At 53.8% G+C, this 15,344-nt stretch overlaps 1 protein-coding gene across 1 annotated transcript in view; it reads right to left on the minus strand.

Moving 5' to 3' along the window:
- Nwd1 (NACHT and WD repeat domain containing 1) overlaps nt 1-15,344 on the minus strand; it is a 68,699-nt gene that overhangs the window by 36,109 nt on the left and 17,246 nt on the right. The window contains 6 exon segments of the mRNA XM_040742155.1: nt 297-414; nt 2,715-2,874; nt 3,602-3,805; nt 6,127-7,396; nt 9,978-10,275; nt 13,374-13,490. Coding sequence (XP_040598089.1) covers nt 297-414; nt 2,715-2,874; nt 3,602-3,805; nt 6,127-7,396; nt 9,978-10,275; nt 13,374-13,490 — 2,167 coding nt within the window.

A 15,344-nucleotide genomic window follows, 5' to 3' on the forward strand; every position in this document is an offset into this window, starting at 1 on the left:
TCCACCTTCTCGAAGGAAGAGTGTCCCTTGAGAATCACAGGTATGAATGGATGGGTGAGTGGGGTGGGGAGTGGATGGATGGATGGATGGGTGGGTGGGTGGATGGATGGATGGGTGGGTGGGTGGATGGATGGATGGGTGGGTGGGTGGATGGATGGATGGGTGGATGGGTGAGTGGATAGTGGGTTGATAGATGGTTGGGTGGGTGCATGCATGCATGGATGGATGGATGGATGGGTGGATGGATAGATGGGGGTGTCTAGGGCCCTTGTGGCCTCTGTCATGGTGACCCTTACCCAGCACCTCCTGCTTCAGCTCCTCCATGCGGCCCGCATGCAACAGATGGAAGGGCAGCTCTGTTAGCCTCCTCCAGTTGGCCACTGTGCCTGAGAACCACAGTGGCTGTGGGGCCACCTGGGGGGGGAAGGGCATCAGCTTAGGCTTGAATTCATGTGCTTTCCTTCCTCCACAAACACTGGCCAAGCTGGCACCAGATGGTGCTGGAGAGGACAGGGACATAGTGGCAGACAGACACACACCACCTCCCACAGCCAGGCCAGGCCACGTGGAGGGTCCTGGGGCTTGAGCATTTCAAGGATTAGACACAGCAGGGACATGGGAAAGCTCTGCGAGATGTGGGGCATTGGAGCTGGCCCTTGGTGGGTGAGGAGGAGTCCGGTAAAATGTGTTGGAGCAGTAGCATTGCCAGGCACTAGGTGCTCACCTGTAGGTACTCAGAAGGAGGGGTCAGGAGGGTCACCTGAGCCTAAGGGAGTTCTAGGCCAACTTAAACAGCAGGGTGTGGCCCCATCTCCAAAACCAAAAACAAAAGCATACGACAATAATAAAAACCAAAACCCAAGGGCTGAGAGTACAGTGAGTTGGAAGGGCCAGTCATAAGGGGAGTGAGGGGACTCAGACGGGAGCAGCATATGAGGAGAGGATTGCTGGCAGGCTGGAGAGGCAGGTACTGGGAAGCCATGGGGGATGTCGGGGAGGAGATGGCCACACTGCATTCTAGAAGGTTCCCTGTGAAGGCAGGGTGAAGTGAAGCAGCTCGAGGGCTGGGAGAGCAGACAGGCCCTGGAGGCTGCCCAAAGCGGGGTGGGGGGGCGGAGCTGAGCCTTGAGTCTGAAGCACCTGAACAGCCTCAAGCCATGGACAGCGAGGGAAAGGACTGGGCGGGGTTGTGGGCAAGACTGGCCAGTGCGGGAGTGAGTGCTGCTCTCTGATCTCTTCCATGTGTTCACCGGTAATCACACGAACCCGTGCGTGTGCGTGTGTGCATGCGTGTGTGCGCGCGCGTGTGTCTGTATGTCTGTATGTCCCTGTGTGTGTCTCTGTGTGTCTCTGTGTGTATGCGTGTATGTGTGTGTGCACGCGTGCACATGCATGTATGTCTGTGTGTATCTGTGTCTGTGTGTATGTGTGTCTGCGTGTATGTGTATGTCTGTGTGTGTCTGCGTGTCTGCATGTCTGTGTGTGTGTCTGTGTGTCTGTCTGTGTATCTGTGTGTATGTGTATGTCTGTGTGTGTCTGCGTGTCTGTGTGTCTGTGTGTCTGTGTGTCTGTGGGGTGTGTGTACATGCACAGTGCAGAGGTAGATATCACAACTTTTCCTCAGTTGTGCTCCATGTGACTTTTTGAGACAGGCTCACACTGAACCACACCAATTGTAGTAAACGAACTGGTCATCTAGCCCGTCTAACCCGAGAGAGCCACTAAATGGGCTTTTTGTTTTTGTGAGACAGACATTGTCTCACTATACAACCCTAGCTGTCCTGGAACTTACTCTGTAGACCAGGCTGGACTCAAATTCATAGAGACCCACCTGTCTCTGCCTCCCGAGCGCTGGGATTAAAGGTATAAATCTCACCATACTAGCCATGTCTGCCTTTTTTTTAGTTTTATTTATTTTATGTATATGTGTTTTGTTTACATGAATGCCTGTACACCACATGGGTACAGTGTTCACAGAGGCCAGAAGAGGGCATTGGATCCCCTGGAACTGCAGTTGCAGATGTGAGTAACCATGCAGGTGCTGGGAACTGAACCCAGGTCCTCTACAAGAGCAGCCAGTGCTTTTTTGTTTGTTTTGTTTTAGTTTGGTTTTGGTATTTTGAGATGGTGTTTCTCTGTGTAGCCCCAACTATCCTAAAACTCACATTGTAGAGCAGGCTGGCCTGGAACTCAGAGATCCACCTGCCTCTGCCCCTCGAGTGCTGAGATTACAGGCGTGCGCCACCAACGCCCGGCTGCAGCCAGTACCTTAACCGCTGAACCATCTCTCCAGCCCCTGGCTTTTTTATGTGGGTTCAAGTATTCAGCCAGGATGCAAGTCTTCACATAAAGAAGAGTCACAGCTCTGTCCTCAGAGCCAGGGAGTCACCCGTGGACAGGAAGGAGGCTGCACCCTCCTGGCTGAGCAGCTGACCCAGCGGGACCTGGAATGTCTTCAACAAGTCCCAGAGCCAATTGCCATTTTATTTTATCCTCATCAATGGCAAGAAGGCTATGCCCCATAGATACTTAGTGCAAAACAGCACAAACACACACAGTGCACACTGAGCCCCTAGAATTGCATCCCGGGGTAGATGAGCACCTTGGTGCTCTGGAAGAGAACTGAGTGGGTTTGGGGTGTTCTGAGTGGGAGAGAAGGAAAAGGACAGTCTCGTCGGGGTGTGGCTCTGGGAATGGAGTGGGCATGACCTCACCTTCCGGTCCAGGTTTAGTGGCTTCCCCACGAGCGGCAGGGTGATGAGTTTCTTGGTGCCCTGACTCCAGGCTCCAGAGAAGAATTCAGCTAGCACACTATGTCTCTTGGATCTCTCGGGCCCAGACAGGTATCGAACCCGGATCACCTGGGACAGCTGTCTGTGGAGAAAGGTCACAGCTGATGACCCTGGGGACAGAACACGTACGGAAGCTGTTTGCCCACTGCATGTCCTGCTGTCACTTAGTGCTGAGTGCTAAAATGGTCCTTTTTTATTTCCCTTTCTCTCTTACAAGATTCTGCTGTTGGGGGCATGAAATGGTTCAGTAGATAGAGATGCTTGCTGCCCAGCCTCACGATCTAAGTTCGATCCCTGCCACTTCCATCACAGAAGACAAAAACTGACCCCCACGAGTTGTCCTCTGACTTACACACACACACACACACACACACACACACACACACACACGCACACGCACAGGCTACATACACACTACACACACACATGCACACGCACGCACGCACACACGCACGCACGGGCACACACACACTACACACACGTATGTACACGCATGCACACCACACACACACACACAGTGAAAAGAAGGCTGGGGGCATGTCTCGGGGGGCTCCCTGCCTAGAATCCCGCAGCACCGCATACAACACTCAAACACAAAACAGACGAGGTAGGTAGAGTGCACACCGCGACTGGTTTGTGCTAGACTGCCCGAAGGCCCGAAGGCCCGAATGCCCGAATGCCCGAAGGCCCGAATGCCCGAAGGCCCGAAGGCCCGAATGCTACAGGACAGGAAGTCAAGGGATGGGCTGGGAGCCTTGCTCCCAGGGTCCCACGAAGACCGTGTCCCTGCTCTCCCTGCTCCGGCCTACCTTTGCGCGATGGCCAGCAGTGTGCAGCCATCCACAGGCCTCCTAGTCAAGCAGGGTGCCAGGTCCCGGCGGAGCCGCACCCACAGCAGGGGCGGGAAGCGCAGGAGCTCCTTGCTGGGCGGCGTCCAGTCCCTGTACACAGCCTGCAGGACCTCGTCATCCAAAGACAGCACATCCTTCAGTTCTGCCTCCGACAGACCGTACCTGTGGGCGAGGGGCGCAGCACACCGTGACTGCCCTGTGAGTGGGCTTGCATGCGCGGGACCGTGTGTGCAACCGCTGGCAAGGGACCTCCAATGCAGACCACTGCAGCCGCCCCTTTCACGCACATCTGCAGAGCTGCACAGGCCACTCTCCAGGCTCACGGGGGTCTCCGTCGGGCATGGTGACACACCTCTGTCATCCCAGCACTGGGCAAGTGGAGGCAGGAGGATTTGGAGCTAAATAATGAGTTCCAGGACAGCCATCTTTTTGTTTGTTTTTCGAGACAAGTTTCTCTGTGTGGCTTTGGAACCTGTCCTGGAACTGGCTCTGTAGATAAAGCTGACCTTGAACTCACAGAAATCCACCTGCCTCTGCCTCCAGGTGCTGGGATTAAAGGCATGCACCACCGCACTGCTCACAACCATCTGTAATGAGATCTGGTGCCCTCTTCTGGCCTTCAGGAAAACATGCAGGCAGAACACTGAATACATAACAAATCTTTTTTTAAAAGTCCTTTTTGCAGTTTCTTTGCGAACTGTCATGTGGTGGCACACGCCTTTAATCCCAGCACTTCGGAAACAAAGGCAGGCAGATCTTGGGGAGTTTGAGGCCAACCTAGCTTACAGAGCAAGTTCCAGGGAGTCAGGACTGTTACACAGAGAAACCCTGTCTCAAAAAACCAAAAAAAAAAAAAAAAAAAAAAAAAAGAGTTTATCTGAGTATAGTGTGCACGCTTTTAATTCTAGAACTTGGGAAACAGAGACAGGAGAATTTTTGTGAGTTCCAGGCCAGCCTGGTCTACATAGATTCTGCCTAAAAAATAAATAGATAGATAGAGAAAATTTTAAAAAGCAGAAAAGATAATAAAGCAACACAGTACAATTCCAACACTGAACCAGAGCAAAGAAAATAATCCTTGCAGTAATCTCCAAACAGCAGCAGAGGCCATGATGACTGACAACCCTCATAATAAAATATCCTGGTCATGCCAGGTGGTGGTGGCTCACACCTTTAATCCCAGCACGGGGAAGGCAGAGGATCTCTGAGTTGGAGGCCAGCCTGGTCTACAGTGAGTTTCAGGACAGCCAGGGCTACACAGAGAAACCCTGTCTCAAAAAACAAAAATATTCTGAGCCGGGCGTTGGTGGCGCACTCCTTTAATCCCAGCACTCGGGAGGCAGAGGCAGGCGGATCTCTGTGAGTTCGAGGCCACCCTGGTCTACCGAGCGAGTTCCAGGACAGCCTCCAAAACAATGCAGAGAAACCCTGTCTCGAAAAAACCAAAACAAAAACAAAAACAAAAAAAAAAACAAAAAAACAAAAATATTCTGATCAAAGGATGGAGACGCTTGGTAGGCAGACAGTCTCAAGCCACCCTGGCAAGGAAGCCACAGGCACAGGAGTCACTGATGGTTAGTCACAGCACAGCCACAGTCACCAGCAGAGGGCTGAAGGCACCCATGCTATCTGCTCAGTTGGCTCTCCTCCCTAACACAGTCCAGGCCCAGTCTGTGGACACTGCTGCTGCGTTCTGGTTGAGTCCTCTCACCTCAATAAACACATACACATACACACACACACACACACACACACACACACACACACACACACACAGTGCATACAAACACAGAGACACACTCGCAGGCCAACCAGATCTAGACAAGGCCTCGCTAAGTCTTCCTCTCAGGCGACTCCTCATGTCAAGGCAGTCATAGGCAACCGTCACAGCTGTGAGTCCATGCAGCAGACTGACCACCAACCCTGTACAAGTGCCAGCTGAAACTGGAAATAAGCCAAGCCCGCCAATCTGGCTTCACATTCAACAGAGGCTTTGCGAGCTTAGCCAGAGCGATGTAAGAGGGCGTGACTGCGTGTGTACCAGACCCGGAGGCAGGATGCTCCTGGAGCTGTCAAACGCTTCAACACAGCACCAAGCTACAGAGTCAACACACAGGGCTCCGTGGAAAGAGCCTTAGGACCTTAACGGGTTCTGCAGCATCCATGCAAAAGGCTGGGTGTGACTGCGTGGGTGTGGCCGTAACCCCAGCTGGGCTCGCTGGCTCCAAGGTCAGCGAGAGACCCTGTCTCAAGGGAATAATTCTGAGATGGAAAGAACTGGACACCACGTCTTCCAATGGCTCTACATGTACACACCATACACATGTACCCAACCAACCAAAAAGGAGGGAGGGAGGGGAGGAGGGAGGGAGCGAGGGAAGGGAGGACGGAAGGAGAGAAGGAGGGACAGAGGGAAGAGGACGGAGGGAGAGAAGGAGGGACAGAGGTCAGAGGGACGGAGGGAAGGAGGCAGGCAGACTTACCGGGAAGACACAATGTACCCCAACACATGGGCGACCAGCAGCTGCCCATGAGTGTCCTCCAGGCGGACGCAGAGCTGGTGTGTGGCCTCCTCAGCTGTGGCGGCCAAGGGCACTGGCACAGTGAAGGAGGCCCACTTCCGGGCCTCCTCGAAGGCCAGCCGTAGTCGCCCTGGGTGGCCGCACTCTGGGAGGCTGGCCCGGAGGACGTCCCTCTGAGCTGGGCTCAGCGTTCTCCTCTCCGCAGCCAACAGCAGTTGGATGAGCTCCTGTCCCTGACACCCAGACAGGGCCTTCACCTCCCAGTGGGCACTGGGGTCCTTGAGCGTCTGTTGCAGTGTGTATAGCACCTGCTGGCCTGCGCATGCAGAAAGGATGACATGTACCCTTGGGGGACACCTGAGGGGCAGCCAGGAGACCCTCCGAGAATGGCATATGGAATCCAGATCATCCACCGAGTCCAGGAGCAGCACCAAGGACTCAAAGTTCCTACGGGACACAGTGTGGAGGAGCGTGTGGAAGAAATGTCCCATCCTGCTGTGGACCTCCAGGACCTGGGTTGGGGGCAGTGGCAGCCCGTAGGCCAAGCACACCTGAAAGGACACACTCCTGAGGAGGCTTCGGGCGTCCAGGCTCATCTTTGATGTCCCCAACAGCCTCAGGATGACCACAGTCTTGTGGCCAAGAAGCCCTGGTACCTGCTCAGACAGTTTGCACATGAGGGAAGTCTTCCCGATGCCGGGAGGTCCAAAAAGGACCAACGGCGTATGGGGCCGGCTGTCATCCTGTCTGAGCCGCTGTCCCAGCTGGGCCAGGAGCTCCTGGTGGCCACAGAAGATCCTGGCGGACTCTGTACTCTGCCAGAGATGGTGGCGGATCTCCTGGTAGAGCCAGCCCAGCTCCTGTCTGGCGGACTCCAGCTCTCGCAGTTGCTCCAGGACTTGATGGTTGGTCCTGGCCACAAACTGCTCGCTCAGCTCCTTCAGGTAGCGGGCATGAGCCTTGTTCTTGGGGTTGACCAGGTCACGGCTCCAGGGCAGGCGGTGGGACTTTAGGGCTCCAGGCTGAGCATCCAATATCCGTCCCTTAAGGCCACTGAGAAGACTCTGGGTGTTGGTGTCCAGGCAGCCATCCGCCAGCCGATCCACCATCTTCAGAGAGCAATCATCCAAGATGTGTTTACTGAGGTCCTGTACGTCTCTCAGGAAGACAGTGGCTGCCTGGGCCCCTGCTGCTGAGCTCAGGAGACCCCACTCAATCTCCCACTCAATGACTGCAAAACAGAGAACGAGAGGAATCATCAGGGTCCCCGAGGCCTGTGAGGGGCTTCAGGGTGACAGGTCCCAGAGGGACATGGGCTGTCAAGGTCAACAATGGGACAGCTCTCGGGGCAGCTTGCAGAGGCCCACATGGGATGTGCACTTGTGGGGGGGGCGGTATTTACACACCATGCCGGCAGGGACCAGAGACCAACCTCTCCCGTGTCGCCAGCCAGCCTGCCTGAAACTGTGAGCTTTGGGTTCAAGGAGAGGCTACATCTCAAAGGAATCGTGACCAGTGACAAAGGACGAGGCCTGCTCCGGATTCCACTTGAGCGAACCCGCAGAGTCACGTACACGTCACACACACACACACAACAGTTGGGCAGGGTGGGTCACCCTGAGGTCCCAGCCCTCTGCGGGCTGAGGTGAGGATCGCTAATATGAGGCCGTCCTGGGCCGCAAGACAATGTCTTCTTTTTCACGTTTATTCATTTAGTAAGTTAGTTGGGGGGCGCGTTTTGGGGGGGTGAGCGCCACCCAGCATGTATGAAGGGAGGTCAAAGGACAACTGGGGGAGCCAGTTCTCATTCCGCCAGGTGACCCATCAGTATTGAACTCGGGTCATCGGGTTGGTGGCAGGAACCATTACCTGCTGACTCAGCATGTAAAGCTCTAAGGCAGACTACACAGGGAGACTTTGCCTCAAAAGAAAAAACAAAACAAAAACAAACAAACAGCCGGGCGTTGGTGTCGCACGCCTTTAATCCCAGCACTCGGGAGGCAGAGGCAGGTGGATCTCTGTGAGTTCGAGACCAGCCTGGTCTACAGAGCGAGTTCCAGGACAGCCTCCAAAGCCACAGAGAAACCCTGTCTCGAAAAACCAACCAACCAACCAAACAAACAAAAAAACAGATGGTGTGTGATTTTATTATAATAAAAGTCTAGGCCGGTCGGTGGTGGCCACGCCTTTAATCCCAGCACAGGGGAGGCAGAGGCAGGCGGATCTCTGTGAGTTTGAGGTCAGCCTGGTCTACAGAGTGAGTTCCAGGATAGCCAGGGCTGCACAGGGAAACCCTGTCTCAAAAAACTGAAATAAAGAAAGAAAAAACGTCCAGAACAGGCATGTGCACAGATAGCAAGCAGATGAAAGGCCTTCTGTAGCCCAGGCAGAGGAATAGCCTCCTACTACAGGGATAGAATATTCTGGAACTAGGCCGAGGTGGCAGTACACAGCATGGTGAGTTCAGTTTACAAGTGGGAATTTCAGCTCTGTGAGTGTCACCTCCCTGTCAATCAGGAAACAGCGTGTGTCAGCCTCTGTGGTCCACATGGGAACCACACTGAGGGTCACCTGTGGAAACAGTGATAGTGAATGACACTGTCGTCCAGATACAGGTGACAAGCTGACTGGGAAGGCAGAGAGGAGGAAGTGAGGATTATTACAGGGTTCCGCATCCTTATAGCCAGCTGGGTAGAAGCTGCAGCTGCTGCCTGAAACAGGCTTGGCATCTCACCCTAAAGGGCCAATGAAGGTAGATCTGTCACCGTAGCAATAATGCAACAGATGACACCCAAACGAATGTGCCTGACTGTGTCAGTGAAGCCTTACTTCAAGCACGAGCTGTGGGCCAGGCTTGGTACCATTACCACAGCTGGCCGATCCCTGTCCCAGGACCTGTTGTAGCTGCCCCAGGATTCTTGTCTTCTAAAGGTGTATCTCTGTGTGGCCTTGGCTGTCCTGGAACTCCCTCTGTAGACTAAACTGGCTTCGAACTCACAGAGATCCCCTGCCTCTGCCTCCCGAGTGCTGCGATTAAACCCGTGCGCAGCCACCGGCTTGTCTGTATTTTTAGTTAAGTGCACGTGTGGGTGGGTTTGTGCCTGTGAGGATGGACGGGGTCTGGGGGCAGGAAAGAACTCGGGTCCTCCGGAAGGGCAGCCAGAGCTCCACCGCTGAGGCACCTCCCCGGCAGTGGCCCCTGGACTCTCATTTCTAGAACTCACAAGGACTTGTCTCAGGAGGCTCTTGTTTTTTTCAGCAGTAGCCAGAGTTATTTTTGAAGCCTCTCCGGGCTCAGTGGAGGCTCCCAGCTCTCTGCAGACGGGAGAGCCAGGCCCTCGGAGACACTGCATTCCACTCAAGGACAAGAATCACCCAAAGTCCTCTCCAAAGCAGGCATGGAGGCACAGGCCTGTTACCTCAGCAGGAGGATCACAGGTTCAAGGCCAGCTGGGTGGCTAAGACTCTGCCTCAAAATGAAAGAATAAAAAAGCTGGGACGGAAAGGCCTGGTACCATCCGAATTCCAGTTAAAGGAATTCACCACATATCCCTGGAGGCAGAGGCAGGGGGATCAGGAGTTCAAGGTCATCTCTGGTTATGTAACAGGTTCAAGGCTGGCCTGGGCTACATGAAATTCTATCAAAAAACAAACAAACAGAGATTTCCCCCAAGAGGCAGGGGCAATGGTGCAGTGGGTAAAGAGTTTGTCATCTATTCATGAGGATGACAGTTCATGTCCCCAGTCCTGGGGGATGTGTGCAGTCTTGATTTCCTGTGTCGCGTGAACCCCTGGGGCTCCCTGGGCCTCACCTGACCGATGGTAACGCTTCCATTGCTCCTGGCTGATGAGGCCCAGCCTCCAGGCCTCCTGGGCTCCACCCTGAAGGACAGAGGTCAAAGTGGCCTCCTCAGGCCCTGAGGCCTCCACAGAGCCTGGAGGCTGCAGCAAGTAGGTGGGAGGGACGGTGTTGTCGTCTCTCTGGAAATGTCTGGCCACCAGCTCCAGATCGCGAGGCCTGGAGGCCAGCTGGGTCCTCAGCGCCTTCCACTCTTTCTCTTCCATCCGCTGGGGAACCAGGCAGGGGCCATACTGGTCCCCCAGGAGAGCCTGGCAGGGAGACAAACGGGGCATGGGTTCAAATCCCACTTGACACTGAACTCTGGGGCTGTGAAGGGAGCACACTGAGGCCTTGGATGCCACCCTGGTGGTGACATCATGGTGACGATTACACAAAGAAGCTGGGTGTGGAGGCACCGAGTGATGCCAGTACTCGGGGAGGGGGCCGAGGCAGGAGGAGTGGGGTTCTAGGCCAACATGCACAGCACAGGAAGGCATCTCAGAAGAATGAGGACCTCAGCAACAGCTACAAGAGAGGAGGAGGGGGAGGGGGAGGGGATAGAAAAAGAGGGGTACAGAGAGGCGGAGGGAGAACACTCTCAGTCGTCATTGCGCAGGTCTCTGTGTGTGTGTGCGCCTGTACGTACAATGGGCGCATGTGAGGACAACAGTAAGTTTTTGTAGTTTTGAGTCAGGGCTCCAATGCTGCCCAGGCCACATGTCCTGTCCAGGAATCCTCGGTGGCGGAGGGCCGGGCAGCTCCTCCAGGGTCCAGCCTGCAGCACAGGGAGGTTGGAGGCTGGAGCCACAGAGCAAGCGAGGTGCTAGGCGCAGCTGGAGCCCCAAGAGTCGCGTCTGTAAAGGAGGCGCGTGGGGACCTGTGACTTGCTAATGAGTTATTTACCACAGAGTCTTCTCTCCAGGGCACCTGGTGGATCTGATTTCGTGGAAAGTCCCCCTAACAAGAGTGACAGTGAGCCGGGCGTTGGTGGTGCACGCCTTTAATCCCAGCACTTGGGAGGCAGAGGCAGGCGGATCTCTGTGAGTTCGAGGCCAGCCTGGTCTACAGAGTGAGTTCCAGGACAGCCTCCAAAGCCACAGAGAAACCCTGTCTCGAAAAACCAAAAAACCAAAAAAAAAAAAAAAGAGTGACAGTGACAGGCAGGCTCCAGGGACAAAGACGGGCAATGCGGGGCGGGGCAGGGCGGGGCGTGGTCAGGAGGGCTCAGCTGAGGAGCTGCAGGTCTAGGAGGGCTGGTGGCATGGCGGATGGAGGCAGCCTGGGGCGCTGGCTTCCCCCCTGCTGCTGGCGCTGTCTTGTGCTTTTCCAGCCCGCAGTGTGGACTGAGAGTCGTCCCCTGTCTTCTCTCTCTCTCTCTGAAAATTTTACTTTGTAGGAGGTTTGTTTATTTTTGTGCTTGAGGATATTTTCTCCTTCCTGTTTAAAAACCATGTTTCAGGGCTGGTAAGATGGCTCAGTGGGTAAAGCATTGGCCAAGGAGCCAGGCAGTCTGAGTGCGATCGCTGGGAGTCAGACGCTGGGAGGAGGGCGGCAACCCCGCAGACTGCCCTCTGACTGCCCCACCCCACACATAAATAAACCAGTATCCGGAAGTGCACGGGCTGGTGGCACGGGCTGCAGTCCCCAACCGGAGGCGTCAGCTTCACCGTGAGTGTGGGCCATCCTGGGCTACCTGAGACCCCTTCTCAAATGGGAAGACCAAAGCCAGTTCTCCCTTGCAAACCCAGCACGGGCCTCCAGCTCATGGAGACCAAACAGGACATCTCTGTCAGCATCCTCCCAAAGGTCCGGGAGCGTCACAGAAGAGGGGGTGCAAGAACGCTGTGACCACGACTCGGCTGGGGACCCACGAGCTCACAGCAGCTACGCTGCACACCCTCAACACAGCTAGAACCCCGCTGTGGTCCTGCGGCCCCACCCCCATCCGAGGACCTGTGGGCAGTTGATGGCTGCTGGGGGAGGGGAAGCACTTTGTTTCCAGGGTGGGGCCTCGGGCAGGCTGCTCTGGCTCGGAATTGTCGGAATTGTCGAATTCCGTGTGCATTCAGGTGGCGCTAATTGAAATGGTTAGGGTATTTTTTTAAAGACCCAAGGGTGGAAGGAGGGTGTCTGGGCGGTGTAGGGGGTAGGTGGGGGATGCTGGGCATGGATTTGATCAAGATAAGTGTATGAAGGTAAGAAACTCTCAAAGAAGACATTTAAAGTAATATATTTTTAAAAAAACACTCTTGGGTTGAAGCAATTCTCCTGCCTCAGCCTCACAAGTAGTTGCCATGACAGGTGTATGTATGCCTGCACCTCCAGCTTCTTCTGTTTTCTTAGGGAGACTTAATCTCTGGGCGACACTAGCCTGTAGAACATTCTAGAAATCCACACTTCCAACACCCTCACTGTGACCAAGGCAATGGGAACATTGCTGCACAGGGCCTGTGGCTCTTGATGTGGCAGTGAGGGTTTTATTCATGTGTGAGCCTGTGAGTATGGGCACTTGAACGCAGTGCCCTCAGATGCCAGAGAGGACACCAGACCCCCACAGTTGTGAGCCGCCTGACGTGGGTGCTGGGATCTGAACTGGGGTTCTCTGCAAGAGCAGCACAGGCTCGTAACTGCTGCGTCTGAGGGCTGTTGGTTTGTTTGTTCCAAAACAGGGTCTCTTTATGTGTTTCTGGCCGTCCAGGACTCCCTCTGCAGACCAGGCTGGCCTCAGACTCACAGAGATCCACCTGCCTCTGCCTCCCGAGTGCTGGGTACTCCCAGCTTAGGTTTTTTGTTTTGTTTTTTTAATTTTCACTTTTTGTGACAGGGTCTGGAACTTGGTAGCCAAGGGTGACCTTGAGTTCCTGATCTTCCTGCCCCCACCTCCTGGAATACTGGCCTGCTCCGCCAACCAGAGAGTGGATTATTTTGGTGGCAGAGGAGGTAGAGGTGTATATTGCAGAGCAACAGAAACATGGGTATGGAGGCAGAAAAAGGATGTGAGTTTCTACTTTCTCTCTTGTTTTCCAGAATCCCAAACTTTCCACCTATAAAGTGGACCAGGTGGGAAGGGTGAAGGGAATTTCAGAACGGCCTGGAAGATTCCCTCCAAGTCAGCATTATGCCCTCCGGCTCACTTACTGCTGCCTTCGATTACCAATGCCTGACTCCCAGCTTCTTCTGAGGAGCTCTCCAGTACAGTTAGAGATTAGTCATGTCTGTCCTGACTGGTTCATGGGGACTGGATGCTAGCTAAAATGCCACCCACTTCTCTCTCTCTCTCTCTTCTGTTTGGGTAGCTGCCAGGGACCACACATTCCTGTGACAGAAGACAAAATAAGGGCAACGCCACCTACCCTGACACACTCACCACAAAAGCTGGTCCTATGGACGTTTTCTGGCAGCGCTCAAGTTCTTCTAAGCAGAGGTCTATGGTCAAGTGTTCAGTGGCTTGTGTGTTCGGGACACCCCACCTCAGATCAACCACCTGGGAACAAAAGGCTTCTGATGACTGGTTTGTTCTGCAGTTTCATTCGACTGAAGAAGTTTCTCTTGTAGGGGGTTCTAGATTACACAAACTGGAGGCTAGGGGTGTAGCTAAGTGGTGCCCAGAATCCCCCAGTGAGGGGCTGGGGGCGTGGTGTGGCAGATTGATGGGGGAAGTCCTATGTATATGTCAATAAAGCACTGTTGGGCCAATAGGGAACCAAGATAGGTGGGACTAGGAGTCCAGGAGAACTCTGGGAAGGAGAAACACAGAGAGTCAAGATGTAACGCCACGGGGTAGGAAGCTCGGAACTATTCTCCGGTAACAATTATGGAGTAATTACTTAACTCAGAGCTAGCCAGTAAGAAACAAGCAAGGCCAACAGCTTCATAATTAATATAGCCTCCTGTGTGTTTATTTGGGACTGATGTGGCACTAGAACCAGGCTGGCGGGAAGGTTTCTCTCAAGGAAAAGATTTCTCTTTACAGCAGATGGCTTACATAATGCACATGATTGATCCCTGGGTTCCATTCTGCACCAGAATAAAAGACAAAAGTGTCACTCCCACCAGTGTTTATCCCTAGTGCACAAATGGACTTTGGGAGCCCATTCCCCATGGAGGGATGCTCTCTCAGCCCAGATACACAGAGGAGGGCCTAGGCCCTTCCCCAAAGGATGTGACAGACTTTGTTGATCCCCTGTGGAAGGCCTCACTATCCTTGGGGAGTGGGTGGGGCTGGGTTGCAGGGGTTGGTGGGGGGCATGGGAGGATGGGGGCGAGGGAATGGGGGGATTGATATGTAATATAAGGTTGCTTCTAAAATAAAATTTTAAAAAAAAGTGTCACTCCTGCCGGACGGTGGTGGCGAGTGCCTTTAATCCCAGCACTCAGGAGGCAGAGGCAGGCGGATCTCTGTGAGTTCGAGGCCAGGCTGGACCGACAGCCTCCAAAACAATACAGAGAAACCCTGTCTCGTAAAAACCAAAAAAAAAAAAAAAGTGTCACTCCTTTAGTACCAGAACTCTGGAGGCAGAGGCAGGCAGATCTCTGTGAGTTCAAGGCCAGCCTGGTCTTCAGAGTGAGTTCCAGGATACCCAGAACTACACAGAGAAACCCTGTCTTTCCGGAGAGATGGCTCAGAGGTTAAAAACACTAGCTGCTCTTCCAGGGGACCCCAGTTCAATTCACAGCACCCACACGGCAGCTCACACGTGTCTATAACTCAAATTCCAGTGGACCTGACACCTTCAGACTGACATATGCACAGGTAAAACACCAATGCACATGTTTTTTACATTTTAAAGAGGAAAAAATGGTTCATCGGTGTAATTATGAGAAAAGAAACGGGTAGATCCCCACTAAGGGGATGTCTTTGTCCCTCTCTCAGGTCACGGTCATGAACTGCAAAGAAAGTCCCTTGGGCTCCTGATGCTTGAGTGGGGGGAGGATTTTGAGGTCAAGGTGCAACACACAAAAAATAAAAGGTCCAGAGACAGATATTGGGGTTCAAGCTGAAGATCAGAGAAGCAAAGCAGCCAAGCCAGTAGATGTTACCTCTACCCAGCTGGAATGGCACTCCTGTCCTCACGAATCCTCAGAGGCAAAAGCTCTCAGTTCCTGTGTCCTCCTTTTATTCCTTTCTCCCCCCAGCCATGTCCTCTGTCTCCACCTCCCTACTGCTGGGATTAAAGGCCAGTGAGTGCTGAGATCACCTTTGTGTGAGCAGTTTCTTTTAGGATTGGATCAGTTTTGTGTAGTCAGTGTGACCGTCTGCCTCTTAATCCTAAATCCTGGGATTACAGGTGTATATCACTACTGCCTGACAGTTTGAGGCTGGCTTTGCTGTCTGAAT

Source organism: Mesocricetus auratus, unplaced genomic scaffold, assembly GCF_017639785.1.
Source record: "Mesocricetus auratus isolate SY011 unplaced genomic scaffold, BCM_Maur_2.0 Super-Scaffold_6731, whole genome shotgun sequence".
In the NCBI taxonomy this organism is placed as follows: Eukaryota; Metazoa; Chordata; class Mammalia; order Rodentia; family Cricetidae; genus Mesocricetus; species Mesocricetus auratus.